This window comes from Ranitomeya variabilis, chromosome 2 (assembly GCF_051348905.1).
Source record: "Ranitomeya variabilis isolate aRanVar5 chromosome 2, aRanVar5.hap1, whole genome shotgun sequence".
NCBI classification, from domain to species: domain Eukaryota; kingdom Metazoa; phylum Chordata; class Amphibia; order Anura; family Dendrobatidae; genus Ranitomeya; species Ranitomeya variabilis.
Window position 1 is genome coordinate 1,062,637,128 of NC_135233.1, and position 25,744 is coordinate 1,062,662,871.

Genomic DNA, 25,744 nt, shown 5'->3' on the forward strand with positions numbered 1-25,744 from the left:
ACCCTCCGTGGACCCGCCAGTGTCGCGGCTAGCCACAAAGGCGGTTCTATCTTCCTCCGAGGGCGCGTCCATCAAGCATCCCACGGATAGACAAATTGATCAGATGGCTCGCTCGGCTTTTGAAGCTTCCTCGGCTTCTCTCTTTCCTTCTTTTGCCGCCACATGGGTTGCAAAAGCCATGACCCATTGGGCCGAGTCTTTAGCCTCTACTGCACTTCATGCCAACTTACCCCCCGAGGTTTCTCACCTGGCCACTCAGATTGCCAGAGCGGGGGACTTTGTAGTTTCCGCATCCTTAGACGCGGCCAACTGTGCCTCACAGGCAGCGGCCAATGCTGTCACGGTCCGCAGATCCCTTTGGCTCAGGGACTGGAAAGCGGACTCAGGATCCAAAAAATCTCTCACGTCCCTTCCATATCAGGGTGAACGTCTGTTTGGGGACAAACTAGATAAAATGATCGCAGACTCCACAGGGGGAAAGAGCAAATTCCTTCCCCAGCAACGGACCTTTCGTCCCTTTCGCAACCAACAGGGCCGAGGCCGATATTTCCGTTTCGGTTCCAACTGGTCCAATCCTTCCTCCGCGCCACCTGGCGTCGGGAGAGGTCAGCGCAAGGACAGAACCTCCCAGCCATCTTACAAACCTTCTCCCTCTTGGAGAGGCAGACCCAGACAACAGGGGTCCAGGGGGTCCAGATCTAACAGGTCTCCTCCTCAATGACTCTTGGCAGACGCCAAAGGACACCGACAGAGTTGGCGGCCGCCTACTCTTCTTTCGGGACGCGTGGCTCTCGGTAGTTCCCGACCGATGGGTCCGCGATCTGGTATCCGTCGGTTACAAGATAGAGTTTGTCTCTCTTCCCCCATCTCGTTTCTTTCAGTCCCCTCCTCCCAGAGCAAGGGTCCGTCAGTATTTCCAGGCCATAAAATCGCTATGGGACGACGGGGTCATCATCCCGGTACCTCAGGACGAAAGGTACCAAGGTTTTTATTCCAATCTTTTCATTGTACCAAAGAAGGACGGCTCCGTACGTCCGATATTGGACCTCAAACTCCTCAACAGGTACGTCCGTGTACGTCAATTCCGAATGGAGTCCCTCCGCTCGGTAATTGCCTCTCTGGAAGAGGGCGAGTTTCTTGCATCTCTAGATGTTCAAGACGCTTACCTGCACATTCCCATTCTGCCGTCTCATCAGCGCTTTCTCCGCTTCGCGGTCCAGGGCCACCATTTTCAGTTTGTCGCCCTACCGTTCGGGCTGGCCACCGCTCCTCGGGTGTTCACCAAGGTCATGGCGGCTGCCGTGGCCATTCTCCATGCTCGAGGCATAGTGGTGTTGCCCTACCTGGACGACATTCTTATAAAGGGACCCTCTTTCCGGTCCTGTTCAGAGGCGGTAGATGTCACTATAAATACTCTTTCACGCCTGGGCTGGAAACTCAATTTCAAAAAATCTTCCCCAGTCCCGGCCCAAACCATACCCTACCTGGGCATGATCTTAGACTCCTCTCAGGGTCTAGTACTCTTGCCTCCGGAAAAGGTATCTACTCTACAGAGAGAAGTCCGGAAGCTTGCTCAACCTCGCTCTCACTCCCTACGCTTCTCCATGAGGGTACTCGGCAGGATGGTGGCGGCAATGGAGGCAGTGCCCTTTGCGGTTTTTCACCTCCGGCCCTTACAACACGCCATTCTGGCAGTATGGGACAGGAATCCCGCCTCGCTCGACCGCCGTCTCCTTCTCTCTCGCCAAATCAGACAATCCCTCAGGTGGTGGACCGAGAGGTCCTCCCTGACTCGGGGGAAGTCTTTCCTTCCGGTGCACTGGCTGGTTGTCACAACGGACGCCAGTCTCTTCGGATGGGGTGCAGTGTTCCAGCGCCACTCGACCCAGGGTCGCTGGTCGCCGCAGGAGTCCCAGCTACCCATCAATATCTTAGAGATTCGGGCAATCAGACTAGCCCTCCATCATTTTCAGCAGTTCCTCTCCGGACGTGCGGTAAGAGTCCAGTCCGACAACGCTACTGCAGTAGCCTACGTCAACCGCCAAGGGGGCACTCGCAGCAAGGCGGCCATGGTCGAGGTGACGCTAATTCTCCGTTGGGCCGAGGCACATCATTCCATACTCTCAGCAGTTTTCATACCAGGCGTGGAAAACTGGGAAGCGGACTTTCTAAGTCGCCACAGCCTCGATCCCGGAGAGTGGTCTCTTCATCCCGCAGTCTTTCACCAGATCTGCTCTCGTTGGGGGACCCCGGACGTGGATCTAATGGCATCCCGCCTCAATTGCCAGGTTCCCGTCTTCATGGCCAGGTCTCACGACCCCTCAGCCTTCGGAGCCGACGCTCTCGTCCTCTCATGGCAGGGCTTCAGTCTCCCATACATCTTTCCCCCAATTCCCCTTCTGGGGAAGGTTATCAGGAAGATCAAGGCAGAACGGATTCCAGTAATCCTCATCGCTCCGGATTGGCCACGCAGGACATGGTATGCCGAGATGGTTCAACTGGTCTCAGACGTACCTTGGAGACTGCCGAGTCGCGCAGACCTCCTGTCTCAAGGGCCCATTTACCACCCGAACTCAGAGGCCCTGTGTTTAACGGCGTGGCCGTTGAGTCCTGGGTTCTGAGGCAGAAGGGGTTGTCTCAGACGGTGATATCTACCATGCTCCGTGCACGCAAGTCTTCTTCTATGCGCATCTACCACCGCGCTTGGAAGGCATACTTCGCCTGGTGCAGGGATCGGAGGCGTTCCCCCCTCCGTTTTTCTATTCCTCACATTTTGGAATTCCTCCAATCAGGCGTAGACTTGGGTCTTGCACTCAGCTCTCTTAAGGGCCAAATTTCTGCTCTCTCGGTCCTTTTTCAGAGAAGGATCGCAAACAGATTGCAGGTCAGGACCTTTATCCAGGGGGTTTCTCATATGGTTCCGCCTTACAAGATGCCTTTGGAACCATGGGACCTGAACCTAGTTCTCTGTGCTCTTCAAGAGCCACCTTTTGAGCCCTTGCACGAGGTGTCTTTGCTGTTCTTGTCTTGGAAGATTGCCTTCCTCGTGGCTGTCACGTCTATTCGACGTGTCTCTGAGCTGGCAGCTCTGTCGTGCCGACCTCCTTTCCTCGTGTTCCACCAGGATAAGGTAGTTCTGCGGACATGTCCGACTTTTCTTCCGAAGGTCGTTTCCTCCTTCCATCTTAATGAGGAAATTGTTCTTCCCTCACTGTGCCCTGCGCCTTCCCACCCCACGGAAAGGGCGCTCCACACTCTGGACTTAGTGAGGGGTCTCAGACGTTATGTCTCCAGGACTGCGTCTTTCCGTAGATCAGATGCCTTGTTTGTTCTTCCGGAGGGGCCACGGAAGGGACTACCCGCTTCCAAGGCCTCCATTGCCAAGTGGATTCGTTCCGCCATCCAAGAGTCCTACCGTGTCAAGGGTCACGCTGCACCTCCGGGGATCAAGGCTCATTCTACCCGGTCAGTCGGCGCGTCCTGGGCCATCCGGCACCAGGCATCGGCAGCACAGGTCTGCAAGGCTGCTACATGGTCCAGCCTCCATACATTCACGAAACACTACCATGTGCACTTTCAGGCCTCGGCAGACGCTTCCGTCGGTAGGCGAATTCTACAAGCGGCTGTGTCTCATATGTAGTTTGTAGGCTCGCACAGCACTCATAACTTCTGGTGACCCGCCCAGGGACTGCTTTAGGACGTCCCATTCGTCCTGTGTCCCCCAATGATACGTAGGAGAAAAGGAGATTTTTGTGTACTCACCGTAAAATCTTTTTCTCCGAGTCATCATTGGGGGACACAGCACCCTCCCTGTTAGCCTAGTTGGCTCAATTGTTTTTTTTTTCAGTCTGTGTTTGTTGACTTTGACATGTTTTCTGTTTGATAACTGGTTTACTCCTACTGCTTTGTTACCGAACTGGCTCTGGATTGTCCAGTCTGTGGGTGTATACTGCAGGGGAGGAGTTAATCTTTTGTGTGTGTTTAACTTAGTGTCCTCCTGGTGGCAGCAGCATAACACCCATTCGTCCTGTGTCCCCCAATGATGACTCGGAGAAAAAGATTTTACGGTGAGTACACAAAAATCTCCTTATTTTCATCATAAACCGGCCACAACCAGGTGCTCTCTGCATCATTTCAGACACTAGGGAATATAATTAGCAGAAGAGTTGTCCAAGAGTCAAGGACCACCTGTGATGAGCTACAGAAAGACCTGGGATTAGCAGAAACAATTGTTTCAAAGAAAACTACAAGTAATGCACTCAACATCGATGACCTGTGTGCAAACTCACCACACTGAACAAAAGCACGTTCAAGCGCATTTACAGTTTGCTCAACAACATTTAGACAACCTTGTGAAATACTGGGAGAATATAGTCTGGTCAGATGAGACCAAAATTGAACTCTTTGGATGCCATAATACACACTATGTTTGGAGGCCAAAAGTCACTGCATGTCACTCCAAAAACACCATGTCACGGTTCACAGGGAGGATACCTTTATCATCCCCACCACTCACACCAATTTGTCATGAACCGGGGTTGTTTGGTTGCCCCTGGTTCTTTCTGAAAAGGATTTATCTATATCCCACTTCCCAGTTCCGGTTTGGAACTTGCAGCTCTCTGGTGCCCACCTCACCCTCAGGTCAGAATGGATACTGCACCTAGGATAATTAGTCACCAGAAAGGCTGCCTTACATTGTACTGGCTATTGGGCACACTGCAGCGAGAGCTATATAGCTACTCCCACTCAGGCGGGAACAATAATTATCAACTCCGCCAGTCGCAACAAAGACTCCTAACCGCACAGGACAAATCCGCTGCCACCAGCTTCGATTTCGTAATTATTAACGGGTCCAGAGCCAACTCATATTAGTAGTGTAATTCCCTTCAGAGGACGTGACCGTACGTTATAGAGCAAGGAGAGACCAGCTAGTAGTTTTTATATTTTACTCCCAAAAAAAAAAAAGGTAGGCAGTTTTTACAAAGTTTAAAAAGATATTATAAAGAAGACAAATATCATATGTACAATACAATTACAAATAAAATGGGACTAACGTTGAAAAATCACTTACATTTCGTTATGTCATCTTATCTCCTGGCCGACCGTGTGCTGTGGAGGAGGAGTCACATCTTGATGCATAGCAGGCATCTGTACAGCAGCTAGACCCCAGACAAGACACATGAAGGCTCCTGCTTCACTTAGTTATTTCCTAGCCTAAAGCCAAACCACTCCCCCTGTGGTGACCTCACTTAGAGGCTGGATACTCCCCTGTCTTAGGATTATGAAAAACCATCATCCCACATATCTTGGCGTAGGAACCTCGTAGAAAGACGACTCGGAGATCAGGAGGTGCACCACGTTGGGGCGATTCTTTTAAGCGTAAATACGGCGTTTTTACACAACCCGCTCTTTGCACTCGTTGGATTTAGCTTCTAGTGATTTCAGGGAGTTGTAGATCCCTCTATGGACATCCGGAATATATAATCCTTATATCTCTAGCCGTGATCGGTGCTACTATATATAACCTTAAAAGAACAGTAGAAGCGCATGGTTTCTATACCAGTTTCAACCAGTACCAGGTGGGAGGGGGGGGGGGAATGAGTAGGGTAGGGAGACTTGTCTGCTGCAGCTAAAAGCCATAAACTGCTCAGTGGGGGCTGTTACACATTGGTATCAAGTTGCACAGAGTGTGTCTGCCATAGGGCTTTGTTTTTGTATCAGCGAATGCAGTGGGAGAGAAAGGGGGGTCGAATCTGCAGCGTGTGCCTGTGCCATGGTACCTTCTAGAACTAAACTCACAATATGGCATTTTTACATTATCGTGAAACACCATACCAACAGTCAAGTTTAGAGGTGGAAACATCATGCTTTTGGGCCATTTTTCAGCATACTACTCTAGGAAACTTCATATTATTGAAGGAAAAATGAATGGCCAACTGAATTGAGACATTCTTGATAAACATCTGGTTCCATTTATCAGGATGATGAAGATGAAACTAGGGTGGACATTTCAGCAAGACAATGATCCCAAACACACAGCCAAGGAAACTCTCAATTAGTTTCAGAGAAAATAAAGCCACTAGAATGGCCGAGCCGATCACTGGACCTGACTCGAATAGAACATTTATGGAAGGAACTAAAGCCCAGAGATCATAGAAGCATCCCATGGGACCTTTACGATATGAAGAGTGTTTTTGCGGAAGAATGGGCCAAAATTACACCTGAGCAATGCCTGCGACTAGTTTCTCCATACAGAGGCGTCTTGAAGCTGTTATCACCAACAAAGGCTTGTGTGTGAAGCAATAATTAAATTTCAGTAAGTGCGGTCAATACTTTTTGACAGTGTAATCTTTCATTATTACACATTTAATTTATGGACATCTATAGTTTGATTTCTTTGCCTGTGTGAATTGGTGGGGTTGTTACTAACATCTGGTGAGAATTTCATGTCAATAGCACCTTTAGAAATATATTTGCTTAGAATATTGGTGATGTGTTCAATACTTATTTCACACACTGTATGTGACTTGTCTGCCCTGACTTATGTAATTCCAATGGAGCAGGTCACTAGTTACTGATCACTTGCTCTTCATTGGTGATATGAACGGAGTGAGCAATAAAACAGCATCTCCAGTGCAGATAATGTAACCTGTGCATTTACCGGAATGGTTAGCAGTACTTATGCTGCAGTGTATTGGGGCAGTGCATATTTTTTGTTCTGCAGTAATGTTAGGTACACCATGCAGTCGAGGCTCTTTTATACAGGGATGTCACGGAAAACGGAAAAACTAAGTTCCATCCGTAATCAATATTCCACTCTACACAATGAAGAGTTTTTAATGCTGAAAATTTTGGTATGCATTTTTTTTTCCATGTGGGTGCGTTACCGTCTTTGTGAACACCACTTATATTTTTGTATATAGCATACATAGTACAATCTTGTACTTAGGAGCAGTACTAAAGTGGTTATATTCATGTACATAAGTAGCAGTATTGTCTATATATATAATCGTCTAAGTGTCTGTAACCGAAATCCCTCGTCACTGATTGGTCGTGCCCGGCCGGCCTCGACCAATCAGCGTTCATAAATAAACTACATACATATACTAGAACGAGAATAACATGAAGGACAGTCTGTGAGAGCGAGAATAACATGGAGGACAGTGTGTGAGGGAGAGAATAACATGGAGGACAGTGTGTGAGGGAGAGAATAACATGGAGGACAGTGTGTGAGGGAGAGAATAACATGGAGGACAGTGTGAGGGAGAGAATAACATGGAGGACTGTCTGTGAGGGAGAGAATAACATGGAGGACAGTCTGTGAGGGAGAGAATAACATGGAGGACAGTGTGAGGGAGAGAATAACATGGAGGACAGTCTGAGAGAGAGAATAACATGGAGGACAGTGTGTGAGGGAGAGAATAACATGGAGGACAGTGTGAGGGAGAGAATAACATGGAGAACAGTCTGTGAGGGAGAGAATAACATGGAGGACAGTCTGTGAGGGAGAGAATAACATGGAGATCAGTCTGTGAGAGAGAGAATAACAGGGAGGACAGTCTGTGAGGCAGAGAATAACATGGAGGACGGTCTGTGAGGGAGAGAATAACATGGAGGACAGTCTGTGAGGGAGAGAATAACATAGAGGACAGTGTGTGAGGGAGAGAATAACATGGAGAACAGTCTGAGAGAGAATAACAGGGAGGACAGTCTGTGAGGGAGAGGAGGACAGTCTGTGAGGGAGAGAATAACAGGGAGGACAGTCTGTGAGGGAGAGAATAACAGGGAGGACAGTCTGTGAGGGAGAGAATAACAGGGAGGACAGTCTGTGAGGGAGAGAATAACAGGGAGGACAGTCTGTGAGGGAGAGAATAACATGGAGGTCAGTCTGTGAGGCAGAGAATAACATGGAGGACTGTCTGTGAGAGAGAGAATAACATGGAAGACAGTGTGTGAGGGAGAGAATAACATGGAGGTCAGTCTGTGAGGGAGAGAATAACATGGAAGACAGTGTGTGAGGGAGAGAATAACATGGAGGTCAGTCTGTGAGGGAGAGAATAACATGGAGGACAGTCTGTGAGGGAGAGAATAACATGGAGGACAGTCTGTGAGGGAGAGAATAAAAAATGTTCCCCGCTTTTAAGTTTATCATATGGTAAAATAAATGGTATCTTTGAAAACTATAAGTCATCCTGTAGAAAACAAGCTGTCAAACAGCGATAGATGACTAATAAAGTTTTGACTCTTAAAATAGACTGGAGAAAAACAATGACAGTGTGTGCAATGGGTTAAAACATAAATGTAAGCACCAATGTTTATATGAATACTAGATGGAGGCCAGATTCTAACGCATCGGGTACCTACTATATAATAGTCTAATTCTGTCTGTTTGTCTGTAACGGAAATCCCGAGTCGCTGATTGGTCTCGCCAGCTGCCCGCGACTAATCAGCGACAGGCGCAGTCCGGCCGCGAATTGGCACTGGATTTGAACCACGCTTCGCTGATTGGTCGCGCCCCGGCAGTTATAGCAGTTATATTCTTGTACATAGGAGGCAGTATTATAGTAGTTATACTCTTGTACATAAGAGCAGTATTATAGCAGTTATATTCTTGTACATAGGAGGCAGTATTATAGTAGTTATATTCTTGTACATAGGAGGCAGTATTATAATAGTTATATTCCTGTACATAGGGAGCAGTATTATAGTAGTTATATTCTTGTACATAGGGGCATTATTATAGTAGTTATATTCTTGTACATAGGGGCAGTATTATAGTAGTTATATTCTTGTACATAGGAGCAGTATTATAGTAGTTATATTCTTGTACATAGGGGCAGTATTATAGTAGTTATATTCTTGTACATAGGGCAGTATTATAGTAGTTATATTCTTGTACATAGGAGCAGTATTATAGTAGTTATATTCTTGTACATAGGGGGCAGTATTATAGTAGTTATATTCTTGTACATAGGGGCATTATTATAGTAGTTATATTCTTGTACATAGGGAGCAGTATTATAGTAGTTATATTCTTGTACATAGGAGCAGTATTATAGTAGTTATATTCTTGTACATAGGGGCATTATTATAGTAGTTATATTCTTGTACATAGGAGCAGTATTATAGTAGTGATATTCTTGTACATAGGGGGCAGTAGTATAGTAGTTATATTCTTGTACTTAGGGGGCAGTAGTATAGTAGTTATATTCTTGTACATAGGGGGCCGTATTATAGTAGTTATATTCTTGTACATAGGGGCATTATTATAGTAGTTATATTCTTGTACATAGGGGGCAATATTATAGTAGTGATATTCTTGTACATAGGGGGCAGTAGTACAGTAGTTATATTCTTGTACTTAGGGGGCAGTAGTATAGTAGTTATATTCTTGTACATAGGGGGCCGTATTATAGTAGTTATATTCTTGTACATAGGAGCAGTATTATAGTAGTTATATTCTTGTACATAGGGGCAGTATTATAGTAGTTATATTCTTGTATATAGGGGGCAGTATTATAGTAGTTATATTCTTGTACATAGGAGCAGTATTATAGCAGTTATATTCCTGTACATAGGAGCAGTATTATAGTAGTTATATTCTTGTACATAGGGGCAGTATTATAGTAGTTATATTCTTGTTCATAGGAGCAGTATTATAGCAGTTATATTCCTGTACATAGGAGCAGTATTATAGTAGTTATATTCTTGTACATAGGGGCAGTATTATAGTAGTTATATTCTTGTTCATAGGAGCAGTATTATAGTAGTTATATTCTTGTATATAGGATCAGTATTGTAGTAATATTCCTGTACATTGGGGCAGTATTATAGTAGTTATATTCATGTAGAGGGTGCAGTATTATAGTAGTTATATTCTTGTTCATATGGGGCAGTATTATAGTAGTTATATTCTTGTTCATATGGGGCAGTATTATAGTAGTAGGTGAAATTGTATTAAAAAAAACCCTTAATTTTCTAATAAAAAAAACAATCCAGCGCAAGAAAATGACAATCTTAACTTTTGAACACATGATGCGCTCTTGCGTATTGTGTGTTCAAAAGGCGTCTGATTGGCATTTTCTTGTGTTGGATTGTTTTTTAATTTTTGAAAATAAAGGTTTTTCTTTCTTTTATGCAATAATCATCCACTTCAAGAGTGCTGTATTTTAGCAGTTATATTCCTGTACATAGAAGGCAGTATTATAGTAGTTACAGTAGATATTTAAAAAAAAAAAAAAAAAGTATTCACATCCCTGTTAAAATGCCATTTTTTCATGTACGCAAATCATACCAAGAAGGATCATTTCAGAACTTTTAATGTCAGTCTGTACAATTCAATTAAAAAATGAACTGCAATCTTTTCAGGCAGTAAAAAGAAAATTAAAGAACTACAACAATTTGATTGTATAAATCTGTACACCCTTAAATACTTTAAAGTACCCTTTGAGTTGATGACAGCATTGTCTTTTTGGGTTGGAGTCTACCAGTGCCGCACATATAGAATTGGCAATCTTTGCTCACTCTTCCATGCAGACCTCCAAATCTGTCAAAATGCGAGGGCATCTCCTGTGTACAGCGCCCTCTTCAAGTCACCCACAGATTTTCAATTGGACTCTGGTCCGGGGTTTGGCTAGGCCATTGCAAAATCTTGATCTTTTTCTGGTGAAGACATTTGTTTTGTTGATTTGGAGGTATGCTTAGGGTCGTTGCCTTGCTGAAATGTGAAATTCCTCTCCATCTTCAGCTTTTTAGCAGATTCCTGTAGGTTTTTTGGCAACATTGACTGATATTTGGGACTCTTCATATTTCATTTGACTAAAGCCCCAGTTCCAGCTGCTGAAAAATAATCTAAAGCATAGTGGTGCCTCCACTGTGCTTCACTGTGAGTATGGTGTTCTTCTGGTGATACGCAGTGTTGACTTTTCTCCAAACATACCTTTTTTCGAATTATTGGCAATAGTTCAACCTTGGTCTCATAAAACCATTACCTGTTTTCCCACAATCTTTAAGCAGACTTGACACAGGTTTTGGGAAAACAAAGCCAGACTTGGATGTTTGTTTTTTTGTAAGAAAATGCCTCTGTCTTGCCAACCTACCCCAAAGGCCAGACATACAGGAGATTGTTGTCACATGTAGTACAGAACCGTACTGGATAGAAATTCTTGCCGCTCCTTAATGTTCCTGTAGGCCTTTTGGCAGCCTCCCGGACCAATTTTCTTCTTGTGTTTGTTTTTTTTTTTGTTTTTTTTTTAGGGAACGTCCAGTTCTAGATAATGTAGTTGTACAAAATTTAAGCCACTGCTTCAGTGTTCCATAGTGTATCTAATGCCTTGGAGCAAAATATTATATCCTTCTCTTGACTGATAACTTTCAAAAATGAGATCCTTTGCTGTGTTGTAAGCGGTTTATGGACCATGGCTTTTGCTATGAAATGCAAGTAAATGTCAGTAAAATCCTCAAAATCCCAGTAAAGGATGGCGGCTGTGGACTGAGTACTATTTAAAGGGAATCTGTCAGTAGTTTTAACCGTGAGGTTGGCTGCAGCCGATCAGCGGATGCTGATTCTCTGTAGAAGTCACGTAACATAAAAATGTTACTAGACTGCCGGTGTGGGAGATGAGCTGTTTATTACTTTTGTTATGGATTCTTAAGCAGGGGTTGTGCAGTAGATGACCACCCCTTGTTGACGGACAGCTTCCCTCTAAATATCTGTATCAAATAGCTTAACAATTATAGCTTTTTCTGCATTCTGTTTGTTTTTTTATGTTTATTTCCTTTTTTGTTTTCCTTTTGCTTGTGTAATAACTTGTGAGTTAACAGTCGCCATGTTCTCTGCTTTATTTCTAGGACACAGTCTTGTCTGCCTGTATGAAAGCACCACAGAGACCCACTATCCAAGTGTATGACTATAGTGCGGAGAGCGCCTCGATCATTGGCTTCAAATCCAATCGAAAAAAAAACCCAATAAAACAAAACCCGTAGCCTTCTGACGAGATCACGCCAAGCATCACCTTACCATGTTGCCTTTTGGTTTTCATTTTATGTGTGGAAGGATAGTGGGTCTTTGTGGGTCTTCCATAGCTTTGCCGCTTGGCTTACGGTGGTTTGTTAGCTCTGCCTCCTAGAACCTCGTGCCGCTGAATGTCGCGCTGCTTGCACCTCCCGGGTTCTAACTGCAGCTTCATCTTACGGGGTCTGGGCACACAAAGACCCACTAAACCGCTCCTCCTCTTTCATGTCACATTGTCATAAATTATTTCTGCTTACAGTGACGGTATTATACAGTCATTACCTGGGACTTTAAGTCCCTGTGGTACTAAAGGAACCTTACGTTGGTTCCCTTTTCTGCAAGAAACCATGTATTTGGCTGCAACGTGAACACTAGTGCAATAGTTTTCTCTGTTTTGGGGGGTGTTATATTGACACAGCAATGGGGGTACAATATATTTTTGGGAAGGAAGATGTCTCAGTCAATTTTCATCTTTCGGAATCCATATAAGCTTTTGCAAAACTACAAGTCCCAACATGCCTTGACCGGACATGCTGAAAGTTGTGGTGGGCCGTACATGCTGAAAGTTGTGGTGGATTTCATTGGGGACCACTGCTCTGAAGCATAAAGCATCTCCACCTAAGATTACAAACAAAAAAAAAATCACCATATTTTATCTTTTTTATGTTGCATATCTACTTTCCCCCAAAAAAAAGATGGGTGGTGATGCAACGGGAGCTGTAGTATTGGTCAAATAAGTTGTCACCCAGTTTTCCCAGTGACTGATCCGAGATTTACTGGTGACTCCATAATCATGGGTGGAAATGATGCACATTCTGACCAAATTTTGGATTCTGTGTTCAGATGTAATTGTAATTTTTATTTTCTCTATATCACCAAAGTTTATACAAAATTGGTATAGAAAGGTACAATATTGCCAAAAAAAGTATTTAGCCAAAAAAAAAGTATTACAATCATTTCTAGGTATTGCTCGTGGAGCATTGCTGCCACTTGCAAGAAAAAATATATATGGTGTTACATGTAGCAGAGCTGGCTGCATTATAATAAGATTGTATTCATTTTACTTGCAGTCCTAGGTAAAAACATATTTATAATTGTTATGGGGAAAAAAGGCCTCCTGTTTAGAAACTGCTGGCTGTTATTGCAGCTTAAAGAGGTATTCTCAAGCTATTCAGTTGCTTTAACTAGAATGAAAAGAAGCAAGTTTGCAATTGACTTGCTTTTTCTATCAGCTGTCAGTCTCCTGCAATGAGAGCTTTTATCTTTCATAGTGTACAGCTGGTTTCCATGGTACTCTGCAACCAATGCTTGCCCAGACTGTAGCCCCAGTAGTTACATTCCAGTAGAGTGGTTAACTCTTTAATATCCCAGCCTCCTCTCTCCTACCCATGTATTTCTATACATTAGTTAGCTGCTCAACTTCCTCCTACCTTCTGATGAGCTTTTCTTATCAATCCTGTACAATCACAATCCCTGGTGCGCAGCATCAGTGCTCTCACTGTCCAGGGCTGTGTGCTTGTTCAAATGTCCTTTTATCTTTATATGTAAATATTGTGATAGCAGTGTACACTCCAGAACTAACCACAAATAGTGGAGTGTGTTACAGCAGAACTCGTAATGTGTTACAGCAGAACTTGTGCCGAGCTTTATAGTTCTACTAATACTACTGCTCTGCTACTGAGCCGAACAGTCACTCAAGGAGGAGGAGAACCCACCCTGACATAAACCAGGACATATGGAGACTGCAGAGTTTTGAGCTGTTCAACAGACAACTTGAGAATACCCTTTAAACCATATTAAAGTGAATTAGACTGAGCTGCAATAACAGACAAAGCCCATGGGGTGAGCGGCACTGTTTCTAGAGGTAAAGCCAGACCCCTTTTCTTTTTTTTCTTTTTTTTTTAATTCTTGACATCTGCTTTAATATTTTGTTATCATGACAATATCAAGTTGTAAATGGTCTCTTCTATGTATTCTGCTACCTATTGAATTGGAGTATTGGTTTGCACATGTTTAAATGATTTTATTTTACGTTCTTTAGTGCTATAGTACATTTGCTGCCTAGTTCGTTTTGAATCGAGGTGATGTTGTAAGATCGTGCTGCGTGAAGGAGCCGTTACAGACTGTAATAGCTTCTCTTCTCAATTTACTGTTTAGTATAATCGGATTAATAAAGCCGGAATGGGATCTGCTATGATGACATTCAAGTTTTGGAAATCTCATTAATACAGTCATTGGGATGGGGACTAGTATGATAAGAAAAAACTTTAAAAAGCAGATTTAAACAAAAAAAAAAAAATCAAATTAATAAAGACAGCTGGGATGGAGACTATACGATGACAGCCAAGCTTTAGAAACCTGATTAATAAAGCAAGCAGGGACTGGTATGATGACAACCAAGCTTTAAAACAATCTGGGGCATGTGCTATACCTTCATATCATAACCTAGCTTTAAAAATGTGATTAATAAATCAAGCAGGGATTGTTACTATATGAGGACAACCAGCTTGTAATAATCTGATTAATAAAGCGAGCTGATGAAAACCAAGCTTTCGCAATAATGGTTAAAAGGATTGCCCACTTCTTTTATATTACATAAGATAGATTATCAATATCAGATCGGTAGGGATGTGACACCCGGAACCCCCGCCAATTAGCTGTTCCTGCTGCCGGCTATGGCTGGATGTCAACTTTTTCAGCAGTGCACCGCGTCATCAACTTTATAGTGGTCGCAGCCGGGTACTCCACATCTGCCCTAATACTAATGAATGGAAGTAGATCTGCACTACCCCGCTGTGGCCACTGTATATTTGATGGCACTGTGCTGTTTCAAGCCTCAACTGATAACATTTTGAGGGCATTGGGAGCAAGTGATCAGTGGGGGTGAACTGAACTGATATTGATGACCTATCCTGAAATATAGATCATCAATTTAAATGAGGGGACAACCCCTTTAATAAAAGCTAAGATTGGGATGTTAGGATGACAACCTAGATTTAGCAATCTGATTAATAAAGCAAGCTGTTATGGGTACAAAGAAAGAAAGCTGGGATGGGTGCAGAAAGATGACAACCAAGAATTAGGAATCTGATTAATAAAGCAAGCTGGGAATGGTACAAAACGGTGAAAACCAAGATTTAGGAATCTGATTAATAAAGCAAGCTGGGAATGGTACAAAACGGTGAATACCAAGATTTAGGAATCTGATTAATAAAGCAAGCGGGGACGGGTACAAAACGATGACGACCAAGATTTAGGAATCTGATTAATAAAGCAAGCTGGGAATGGTACAAAACGGTGAATAACAAGATTTAGGAATCTGATTAATAAAGCAAGCTGGGAAGGGTATAAAACGGTGACGACCAAGATTTAGGAATCTGATTAATAAAGCAAGCTGGGAACGGTATAAAACGGTGACGACCAAGATTTAGGAATCTGATTAATAAAGCAAGTGGGGAAGGGTACAAAACTGTGACGACCAAGATTTAGGAATCTGATTAATAAAACAAGTGGGGAAGGGTACAAAAGGTGAATACCAAGATTTAGGAATCTGATTAATAAAGCAAGCTGGGAAGGGTATAAAACAGTGATGACCAAGATTTAGGAATCTTATTAATAAAGCAAGCTGGGAATGGTACAAAACGGTGAATACCAAGATTTAGGAATCTGATTAATAAAGCAAGCTGGGAATGGTACAAAACTGTGACAGCCAAGATTTAGGAATCTGATTAATAAAGCAAGCTGGGAATGGTACAAAACGATGACGACCAAGATTTAGGAATCTGATTAATAAAGCAAGCTGGGAATGGTACAAAACTGTGACAGCCAAGATTTAGGAATCTGATTAATAAAGCAAGCTGGGAATGGTACAAAACTGTGACAGCCAAGATTTAGGAATCTGATTAATAAAGCAAGCTGGGAATGGTACAAAACGGTGAATAACAAGATTTAGGAATCTGATTAATAAAGCAAGCGGGGACGGGTACAAAACGGTGATGACCAAGATTTAGAAATCTTATTAATAAATCAAGCTGGGAAGGGTATAAAACAGTGATGACCAAGATTTAGGAATCTGATTAATAAAGCAAGCTGGGAATGGTACAAAACTGTGACAGCCAAGATTTAGGAATCTGATTAATAAAGCAAGCTGGGAATGGTACAAAACGGTGAATAACAAGATTTAGGAATCTGATTAATAAAGCAAGCGGGGACGGGTACAAAACGGTGATGACCAAGATTTAGAAATCTTATTAATAAATCAAGCTGGGAAGGGTATAAAACAGTGATGACCAAGATTTAGGAATCTGATTAATAAAGCAAGCTGGGAATGGTACAAAACGGTGAATAACAAGATTTAGGAATCTGATTAATAAAGCAAGCGGGGACGGGTACAAAACGGTGATGACCAAGATTTAGAAATCTTATTAATAAATCAAGCTGGGAAGGGTATAAAACAGTGATGACCAAGATTTAGGAATCTGATTAATAAAGCAAGCTGGGATGGGAATAGTATCATGACCACCAGCTGTTCAGCTAACCTGAAGAGGCAGAGCAAAGCTGAATTTATTAGGCAGAAAACGTCTGCGCCCATATAGAATACAGACGTGTTTACAGTGTATGACGCTATCATTGCCCCCCACAGCAGTATACATTCAGCTCATCCCTTATGTATAGGGCCATAGGGCTACATGCTCACGTTCATATCTACCAACAAGTATCAGCAGTGGATAAATATGGGGAGTTCAGGAATCGCTTATTAAACTTCAGAAAAAAAAAAGTTTCTGTAGTAAAATTTGAGATCCTGGGATTTTTCCACTGCTAACTTATAAATAACGCTTCTTCAACTTTTAAAGATGTACATGTATATGGGTAAAATCTGAAAGTGCCTAGCATTCTATAACTCTTATAGTAGCAGTGTAATATGGCTTTTATATGAGTCACCTCCAGAGCTGCACTCAGAATTCTGCTGGCTGCTTCTTCTTAACTCTGATTGTCACCATCGGGGGTATTGCTGCTGTAAGAACATTATTAATACTAATTATTCATGGTAATATTGTATTATTTATAGCAGGTAGGGGGGGATAAGACACTACTTTGCTTGCCACCTTCAGCACAGACCTCCAGTCATCCCATAATCGAGAGTCCTACTGTCTAAACGTTTTTCTTTAAAGGGTTTGATGAGATTTAGTTTTTCTTTAAAAAAATAAAATAAAAATAATAATATTCGTTAACACAAACTTATGAAAAGTCCAAGCAATTCATGAATTAAAAGTTGTCTTTTTAGATATGGCTGTTAAATCTATAAATGTAATTCCTAAGTTTGTAGATGTCCAGGATATAATGGTACCAGAGTCTTAAGGGGGCTCTCTACCATTTTACGCCTCCCCCCGTATACAGTTATAGTCGTCTAAGAATGTGTCCTGTCGGTGTTCCCCGTTTTCTTCACAGGGGAGTATATATAGCAAGATGGCCAGAAAGCAGACAGACGAGGGTGAAGGTTGCGAGGACCATTCATATTTTTATTTATTTACCTTTAAAATCAGATTATTTATGCAGGTTAATAAATTAATAATTGAGATTGAAATTAGATTTATTTTATATATTTAGTGATTTTTTTTGTTGTTGCACATTATAACATTTGAAAGAATATTCACTTATTTCTCTTCTGTGGTTTGAATGTAAATTAATATTAATGAATGTATTTTTTTTTTTTTTTAAAGAGGGGGATATCATAATGGTAAAAAATAATGTATTCCAATAGAAGCAGACGTGGCGAAACCACTTCTCAGTGTCTGAGTTCTATCACAATGTGGCGTTTGTAGTTTTCTATACGTGCAAATGAATTTGCTGCATTGTCCTCCCGAGGAGCTGTCCTGTCTGTAGACATGTCTGTGTTATTAAATATTTTCTATATGAACCGTCCGTGTTTCTTCCTCAGAGCTCTGCATTGTGCCGTTCCTCTGTTATTCCTCCTGGAAATGTATAAACTGGCATTTTCTTTTGTCCATGGTTCGTATCTCTTCATGCCGCTACCTCTCCCGACTTCCCCAGATGCACGAGCACTCGACTCGGCCAACGGGTAACTCCTGACTTCCCCAGATGCACGAGCACTCGACTCAGCCAAGGGGTAACTCCTGACTTCCCCAGACGCACGAGCACTCGACTCGGCCAACGGGTAACTCCTGACTTCCCCAGATGCACGAGCACTCGACTCGGCCAACGGGTAACTCCTGACTTCCCCAGATGCACGAGCACTCGACTCAGCCAAGGGGTAACTCCTGACTTCCCCAGATGCACGAGCATTTGATTTGGCCAACAGGTAACTCCTGACTTCCCCAGACGCACGAGCACTCGACTCGGCCAACGGGTAACTCCTGACTTCCCCAGACACACGAGCACTCGACTCGGCCAACGGGTAACTCCTGACTTCCCCAGACACACGAGCACTCGACTCGGCCAACGGGTAACTCCTGACTTCCCCAGACGTACGAGCTCTCGACTCGGCCAACGGGTAACTCCTGACTTCCCCAGATGCATGAGCATTTGATTCGGCCAACAGGTAACTCCTGACTTCCCCAGACGCACGAGCACTCGACTCGGCCAACGGGTAACTCCTGACTTCCCCAGACGCACGAGCACTCGACTCGGCCAACGGGTAACTCCTGACTTCCCCAGATGCACGAGCACTCGACTCGGCCAACGGGTAACTCCTGACTTCCCCAGATGCACGAGCACTCGACTCGGCCAACGGGTAACTCCTGACTTCCCCAGACGCACGAGCACTCGACTCGGCCAACGGGTAACTCCTGACTTCCCCAGACGTACGAGCTCTCGACTCGGCCAACGGGTAACTCCTGACTTCCCCAGACGCACGAGCACTCGACTCGGCCAAGGGGTAACTCCTGACTTCCCCAGACGTACGAGCACTCGACTCGGCCAACGGGTAACTCCTGACTTCCCCAGACGTACGAGCACTCGACTCGGCCAACGGGTAACTCCTGACTTCCCCAGACGCACGAGCACTCGACTCGGCCAAGGGGTAACTCCTGACTTCCCCAGACGTACGAGCACTCGACTCGGCCAACGGGTAACTCCTGACTTCCCCAGACGTACGAGCACTCGACTCGGCCAACGGGTAACTCCTGACTTCCCCAGATGCACGAGCACTCGACTCGGCCAATGGGTAACTCCTGACTTCCCCAGTCGCACGAGCTCTCGACTCGGCCAACAGGTAACTGACTTTAGTCTAATATGTATGGGAGGAAATCACCCGGTTCGCCAGCTAGTCCTAAATTTCCAGGAGGAGTAACAGAGGATCACACAACGCAGTGATCTAAGGAAAGATTTTCCAGATTTGTTGAGGAACCAAGTACAAACTAGAGCAGACCTGTCCGGAGATGCTGACCGATCCTCCATCACTTACCAGGGGCGCGTTTAACTCTGTCACATCTGTATGAGTTGTTCAGGTTTTCAGTTTTTCTTCTGGGTAATTGAAAAAAAATACGGGGTAAAGTGTAAGAACACGTCGTCCACTATTGATGGCACTTTTCTCTAAAATACTAGAGGTTATCTCTAGTTAGAATGAATCCTGAGACCGTTTGCGCACAAATAAATAAGTAATGCACATAGAACACTTTAATAGATAGATATAAATGGGTTCAGTTGCTCCCCAGCAATGCAGGAAGGTAAAATCAAGTGGAGAGGGAGGAGGGAAATGCATCTGCAGCCTCTTCTGCCTGTCTGGGAACAATGCTGTGAGAGGGGAGAAGGAAGGGATGCAGCTGCCGCCTTTTCTGCCTGTGTGTGAATTATGCTGGGAAAGGAGGAGGAGGGAGATGCAGCTGCAGCCTTTTCTGCTTGTCTGGGAACTATGGTGGGAGGAGGGAAATGCATCTGCAGCCTCTTCTGCCTGTCTGGGAACAATGCTGTGAGAGGGGAGAAGGAAGGGATGCAGCTGCCGCCTTTTCTGCCTGTGTGTGAATTATGCTGGGAAAGGAGGAGGAGGGAGATGAAGCTGCAGCCTTTTCTGCTTGTCTGAGAACTATGGTGGGAGGAGGGAAATGCAGCTGCAGCCTATTCTGTATGTCTGGGAACAATGCTGTAAGAGGGGAGAAGGAAGAGGGAATGCAGCTTTTTGTGACTGTGTGAATTATCCTAGGAAAGGGGGAGGAGGGAGATGCAACTGCTGCTTTTTCTGCTTGTCTGGGAACTGTGTTGGGAAGATGGAGGAGAGACTGCAGCTGTTCCGGCCTGTATGCGGGAACCATGGTGTGAGCGAGGAGAAGGAGGAGGGGATGAAGCTGCAGGTTTTTCTGCATGTGTGTGAATTATTCTAGGAAAGGGGGAGGAGGGAGATGCAGCTGCAGCCTTTTCTGCCTGTGTGTGAATTATGCTGGGAAAGGGGGAGAGGAGGGAGATGCAGCTGCAGCCTTTTCTGCCTGTGTGAACTGTGAGGGGAAGGAGTGAATGCAGCTTTATCAGCCTGTGGGTGGGAATCCATCTCTGACTATGGCCCCGTCTGCACATATGTCGGAATCCTGTTTTGCGTAGGGAATTAATGATGTTTTAAAGGGATTGACCTTGGGTGGACCTCACCCTTTAATTGTGCGGTTTTCTCCCAGGTAGTAGCTGAGATTCCCTGCAATCAGTCTCGGATAGCACATGCTTTCCCTACAGCATTGCGATCAGTGGGGTCTGCCGCTCTTTGGCTGATAGGGGTGGTCCCCTTTTCTTATGGGTGCTCTTAAAGGTCATTATGGAAATGGGAGGAGTAAAAAGCACAGCACCTTCTAATGCTTTGCTGTGTTTTTGACTCATATAGTAGAGTCGGCTATTGTGACCAGAGCACGAGAAACTAGACTTTTTTTTCATTCCATGCAACCTCTGAAAGGTATGGGTTAAGGGTATGTGCACACGGTGCAGAATTTGATGTAGATCCGCAGCAGTTTTCCATGAGCTTACAGTACCATGTAAACCTATGGAAAACAAAATCTGCAGTGCACATGCTGCGGAAAAAACCACGCGGAAACGCCGTGGTTTACATTCCACAGCATGTCAATTCTTTGTGCAGATTCCGCAGCGGTTTACACCTGCTCCATAATAGGAATCCGCACAAAACCGCGGTGAATCCGCAGGTAATCTGCAGTGCTGTTTACCTGCGGATTTACAAAAACAGGTGCGGAAAAATCCGCTGACATCCCACGTGTGCACATACCCTTATAGGTGTAATGATTACATATTTTTTTCCACATTGCAAAATTTATCCTTTATTGACCACCACACACAAGTGTACAAATTTAAGAAGGTTTTATCATCTTATATGGGTACAGTTGCACAGTACTGGTAAAAACATGCCACTTTTGCATCTTACCTCTTATTAATAATTCTCTCTGATCTCAAGAATGGAAGGATGTTTCTATTTTTTACCTGTTAGATGTCTAGGTTAACAGGCTCCGCAATCAGAGGAGGGCGGTCTTCTAGGCAAGGAATGCTCGCCTACAAGCTCTTTGCTCTTCAGCTTGCGAGTGCTGCTCTGGAGCTGGCAGCATTGTTGGATTTGTCCAGCTTTAGTGCCCTCTGCTGGCAGCATCTGAGAAGGCACAGTTCGGGCTAGCAGCATGGCCATACTGCTGGTCCATCCTGTCAATTAAGCAAGCCTCCCCTGGAGTCTTCGGAGTGGTGTTCTCTTGAGACTGAATATGAGAAAACTACTTTTAAGCAGGATTTCACACCTTAAACCATATATGCGTGTAGCTTTGATAAAGAATAGTTTTGCAATACCAATACTGTTCTTTCATTACTGAAAAATTAATGTTTGAGTTGATATCCAAACAGCTATGATAGATCTGAAGCCTCTGTCACTCCAGCTCTATTCCCCGCAGCAGCCTCCTGCTTCACTGACCATCTCCTTTGCCTGAGGTCATGCAGGAGGAGGCGGAGCTGAGCAAGGAATAGAGCTGGAGTGACAGAGGCTTCAGATCTACCATAGCTCTTCAGCCTCATTTGCATATCAATTCAAACGCTGATTTCTCAGTAATGGTGGCACGGATCGGCCATGTAAAAGTATTGCTGAACTTGTCTTTGGATGTGATACATGCGCATATAAATAGTTTGATGGGGGAGATCCTTTGGGACCAATTTCCTTTAATAAAGGGTTTTATTTTGCTCTTTAGCCCATTAAGGTGTATTGACATTATAAAGTGTGCAACTGCTGGAGACTCTTATCGACGAGCTCAAGACTGGACGGTTACTGTGCAGTTCAGGAGAAATGTGATCTATCATCTCAGGCCACTGTAGTAATCAGATTTTTATAAAAAAATAAAAATAAATAAACAATGAAAGGGCTTGACATGGGGAAGTTTTATTAGCAGAAAAAAAATGAGCAAGTTATCGTGTAACCTTGTGTTATTTATCACTCCGCCATTTGCAAGTCATATTATGACATTTTTATTTTTAAACATTCCAAAGGCAAAAATGTTCCATTTAATCTCCGGGCTATATTCATAGAGATCATCATCGCCATCTTTGCTGTACATTATATATATATATATATATATATATATATATATATATATATATATATATATATATATATATATATATATATATATATATATATATATAGGAAATTTGGGAACTCTGGTGTTTATAATTTTGCGAATGTATCCCGTTGATATTGCCGCAGGCCGGTTTCACGGTGTCCGGCTTTTAGTGACGCTTCCGTGGCCTTAAATTGTGATTTTTTTATTTTTATTATTATTTAGTTCTAGAAATATAATGTATGTGATGATCGCGCACTTGCAGCTTGTTCTCGGCATGTGGGAAATTGCGTTCTTGTGTATGGGGAGCTGAATGTAACTATGCAAATGTGTCTGTTTATTAAAGGTTCACTTCATTGGGAATCGCGTCTCCTGGTTTTGTTTCATGAGTTCCATCTTTCACTGATTCTTCTGTATTCCTGGACAGGACACACATCAGATACTAGCCAAAAGTCCATGAGCTAAACCCAGAGGTCAGCACCTTCATATGAGTAAGGGTTCGTTAACACTGGTCAACCTGCTGCCGTTATCGTCTGCTAGTTGGCTACATGTTTGCTGATCATTCGGAGTGCACTGACTATAATTGTTCTTGGAAGCACATTTTCTGGTTCCACAGGATGATATGCTTTTGACAAAGATAATTTTTAGGCAAGCTTAAAAATTATTTCACCCAACGAATGGGCGTTTTGCTTATTTATCAGATGATCATCATCCAGTTAACACAATGGACGATTATCCAGAGTCGAGCGTTCGTAGGAAGTCTTGTACACAATAATCGGCTGGTGTAAATTCACCTGATGTTCCAGTAAATTTCTAGCAATAAAATTAATTTCAGCAACCAAGGAACATTAGCTGCTGACAGAGCTAATAAAATCATAAGAATCTTGATTTTATACAAGTTATTGTTTAACCCGAGGCCTTTCAACATGACCGAACATATGAACCAAACCGTGGTCTTCTCCAAAAGAGACTACCGTAACACCTGTTTCAGGTTTGTTGCCCTTGTTAGTGCAGAGCAAGTTGCTTGTTAGCTTGGTAAGAGGGAACCTGTCAGCCCCAAAATCGAAGGTGAGCTAAGCCCACCGGCATCGGGGGCTTATCTACAGCATTCTGTAATGCATTCTGTATTGCTGTAGATAAGCCCCCGATGTATGCTGAAAAATGAGAAAAAGAGGTTAGCTTATACTCACCCAGGGGTGGTCCCGCTGCGGTCCGGGTCCGATGGGTGTCACGGTCCGGTCCGGGGCCTCCCATCTTCTTATGACGTCCTCTTCTTGTCTTCGCGCTGCGGCTCCGGCGCAGGCGTACTTTGTCTGCCCTGTTGAGGGCAGAGCAAAGTACTGCAGTGCGCAGGCGCCGGGAAAGGTCAGAGAGGCTCAGCGCCTGCGCACTGCAGTACTTTGCTCTGCCCTCAACAGGGCAGACAAAGTACGCCTGCGCCGGAGCCGCAGCGCAAAGACAAGAAGAGGACGTCATAAGAAGATGGGAGGCCCCGGACCGGACCGTGATGCCCATCGGACCGGACCGCCCGCCCAGGTGAGTATAATCTAACCTCTTTTTCTCATCTTTCAGGATACATCGGGGGCTTATCTACAGCATTACAGAATGCTGTAGATAAGCCCCTGATGCCGGTGGGCTTAGAACACCTTCAATTTTGGGGGTGACAGGTTCCCTTTAATGTGGATTTAGGTTTTTACTCTTTCTCCTTTGGAGACTGTTTGCAATGTTCCCTAAAAGAAGGAAAGCTATCTCTCTAGTGTCCGCTATTGACGTTGTCGTTCTCTTGAAATTGAGGTAACGGTAGCTGTGTCCACTCTTATATTTCAGTGAATTTCATTACTGACTCCAATTTCTCACCATAGAAATGTAGTATATTATTACAGCAGGCTAAGAAAACACTCAATAGGCTGCAATTCATCTCACATCCAATGGTTAGTGATGAGCGAACGTGCTTGGATAAGGTGCCAACAGAGAATCTTGGGCATGCTGGAAAAGTATGTCTGAGTCTCCGCGCCTGCATGTCTCGCGGTTGTTCCGACAGTTGCAACATGTGCAGGGATTGCATGGCATACACATCTTTCGTCAAAGTATCACAAAATTAAGTTTTTTTTCCAAAGCTGGTCATCTCGTCTGTATATTTTGGAAGATTTGAAGCCATAAGAGAGGATTCGGCTCTGCTTCAGGGGTGTTTGCCTTCTTCTGGATCAACACTTCGAATACGGAAGTTGCACTTGATGGTCCTGGCTCTGTTTTCAATGTTACTATTATGGTGGCATATTGACTAGAATTGTTAGTTGTATACTCTGTTAGAGGCACCGGAAAACTAATATTTCATGGTTTATATAACCCCTTTCCGATTAATTCTCTTCCACTTCTACCGCTCCAAGCTTAACTTGGCCAATTTTCCACCAAAACCACAAATCAATCCAACTAGAAATGTCCAAAGCACCGGAGTGATCCCTCAAAGATTTTTTTTCTTTTTCACATATATCAGGCAAAACATGCAACGTTTGTACAGCCAAGGCCTACTACTAATGGTAGCAACTAGAACCAGCTCTGATTGCTGCTGTTTGACCGACCGCAGCATTTATGTGGTTAATCTCTGAAAGTGACTTTTAAGTGGCGCTATCTCGGAGTGTCGACAGGTTACCAGAGGCTGGGCTTCATAAGAGATTGTCATTTGTACTGTATACTGCAATATTGTCATACTGGCCGTATACAGTACAAAATCTATAAATGACCGCAGGCTCAAGCCCCCTAAAGAAATTTTAAAAAATAAATATCTAATATACACACACTTGGAAGCAAAAGCGAGTTGAATATTCTAGGGGATATAGTATGAAATAATCAAGGTGGTTTAGGAAATTTAGGGACTCAAAAGTCCTCCGAGGTGGACAACCCCGGGGAATCTGTCATCACATTTGACCTATCTAAACTATTAATATGGGCATACGGGCTATAGACTGCAGATTAGAGTGTGTGCCTTATATCAGATACCTAGTTGTGGAGAAATCCTCTTCTATCACTTTATATAAATGATCTCCTCCAGGTTCTGGGGAGGATGGTGCCCAGACTATAACTCTGCCCCCAGGAACCATTCTTAAGGTTCTAGAGCCACCATCTTGGAATTCCTGGGAGTCTCAGCGTTCCGACCCCTTAGGGTATGTGCACACGTTGCGGATTTGCTGCGGAT

The 25,744-nt window shown here is 43.8% G+C and overlaps 1 protein-coding gene across 8 annotated transcripts in view; it reads left to right on the forward strand.

Moving 5' to 3' along the window:
- ITSN2 (intersectin 2) overlaps positions 1 to 25,744 on the forward strand; it is a 135,922-nt gene that overhangs the window by 78,335 nt on the left and 31,843 nt on the right. For 2 of the 8 annotated variants that reach the window (XM_077291513.1, XM_077291512.1), the window contains one exon: positions 11,851 to 14,295. The exons of the other annotated variants lie outside the window; for them this stretch is intronic. In XM_077291513.1, coding sequence (XP_077147628.1) covers positions 11,851 to 11,852 — 2 coding nt within the window. In that variant the 3' untranslated portion in view covers positions 11,853 to 14,295. Of the gene's footprint in view, positions 1 to 11,850; positions 14,296 to 25,744 lie in introns of those variants that run through there. 8 annotated transcript variants of the gene reach the window in all.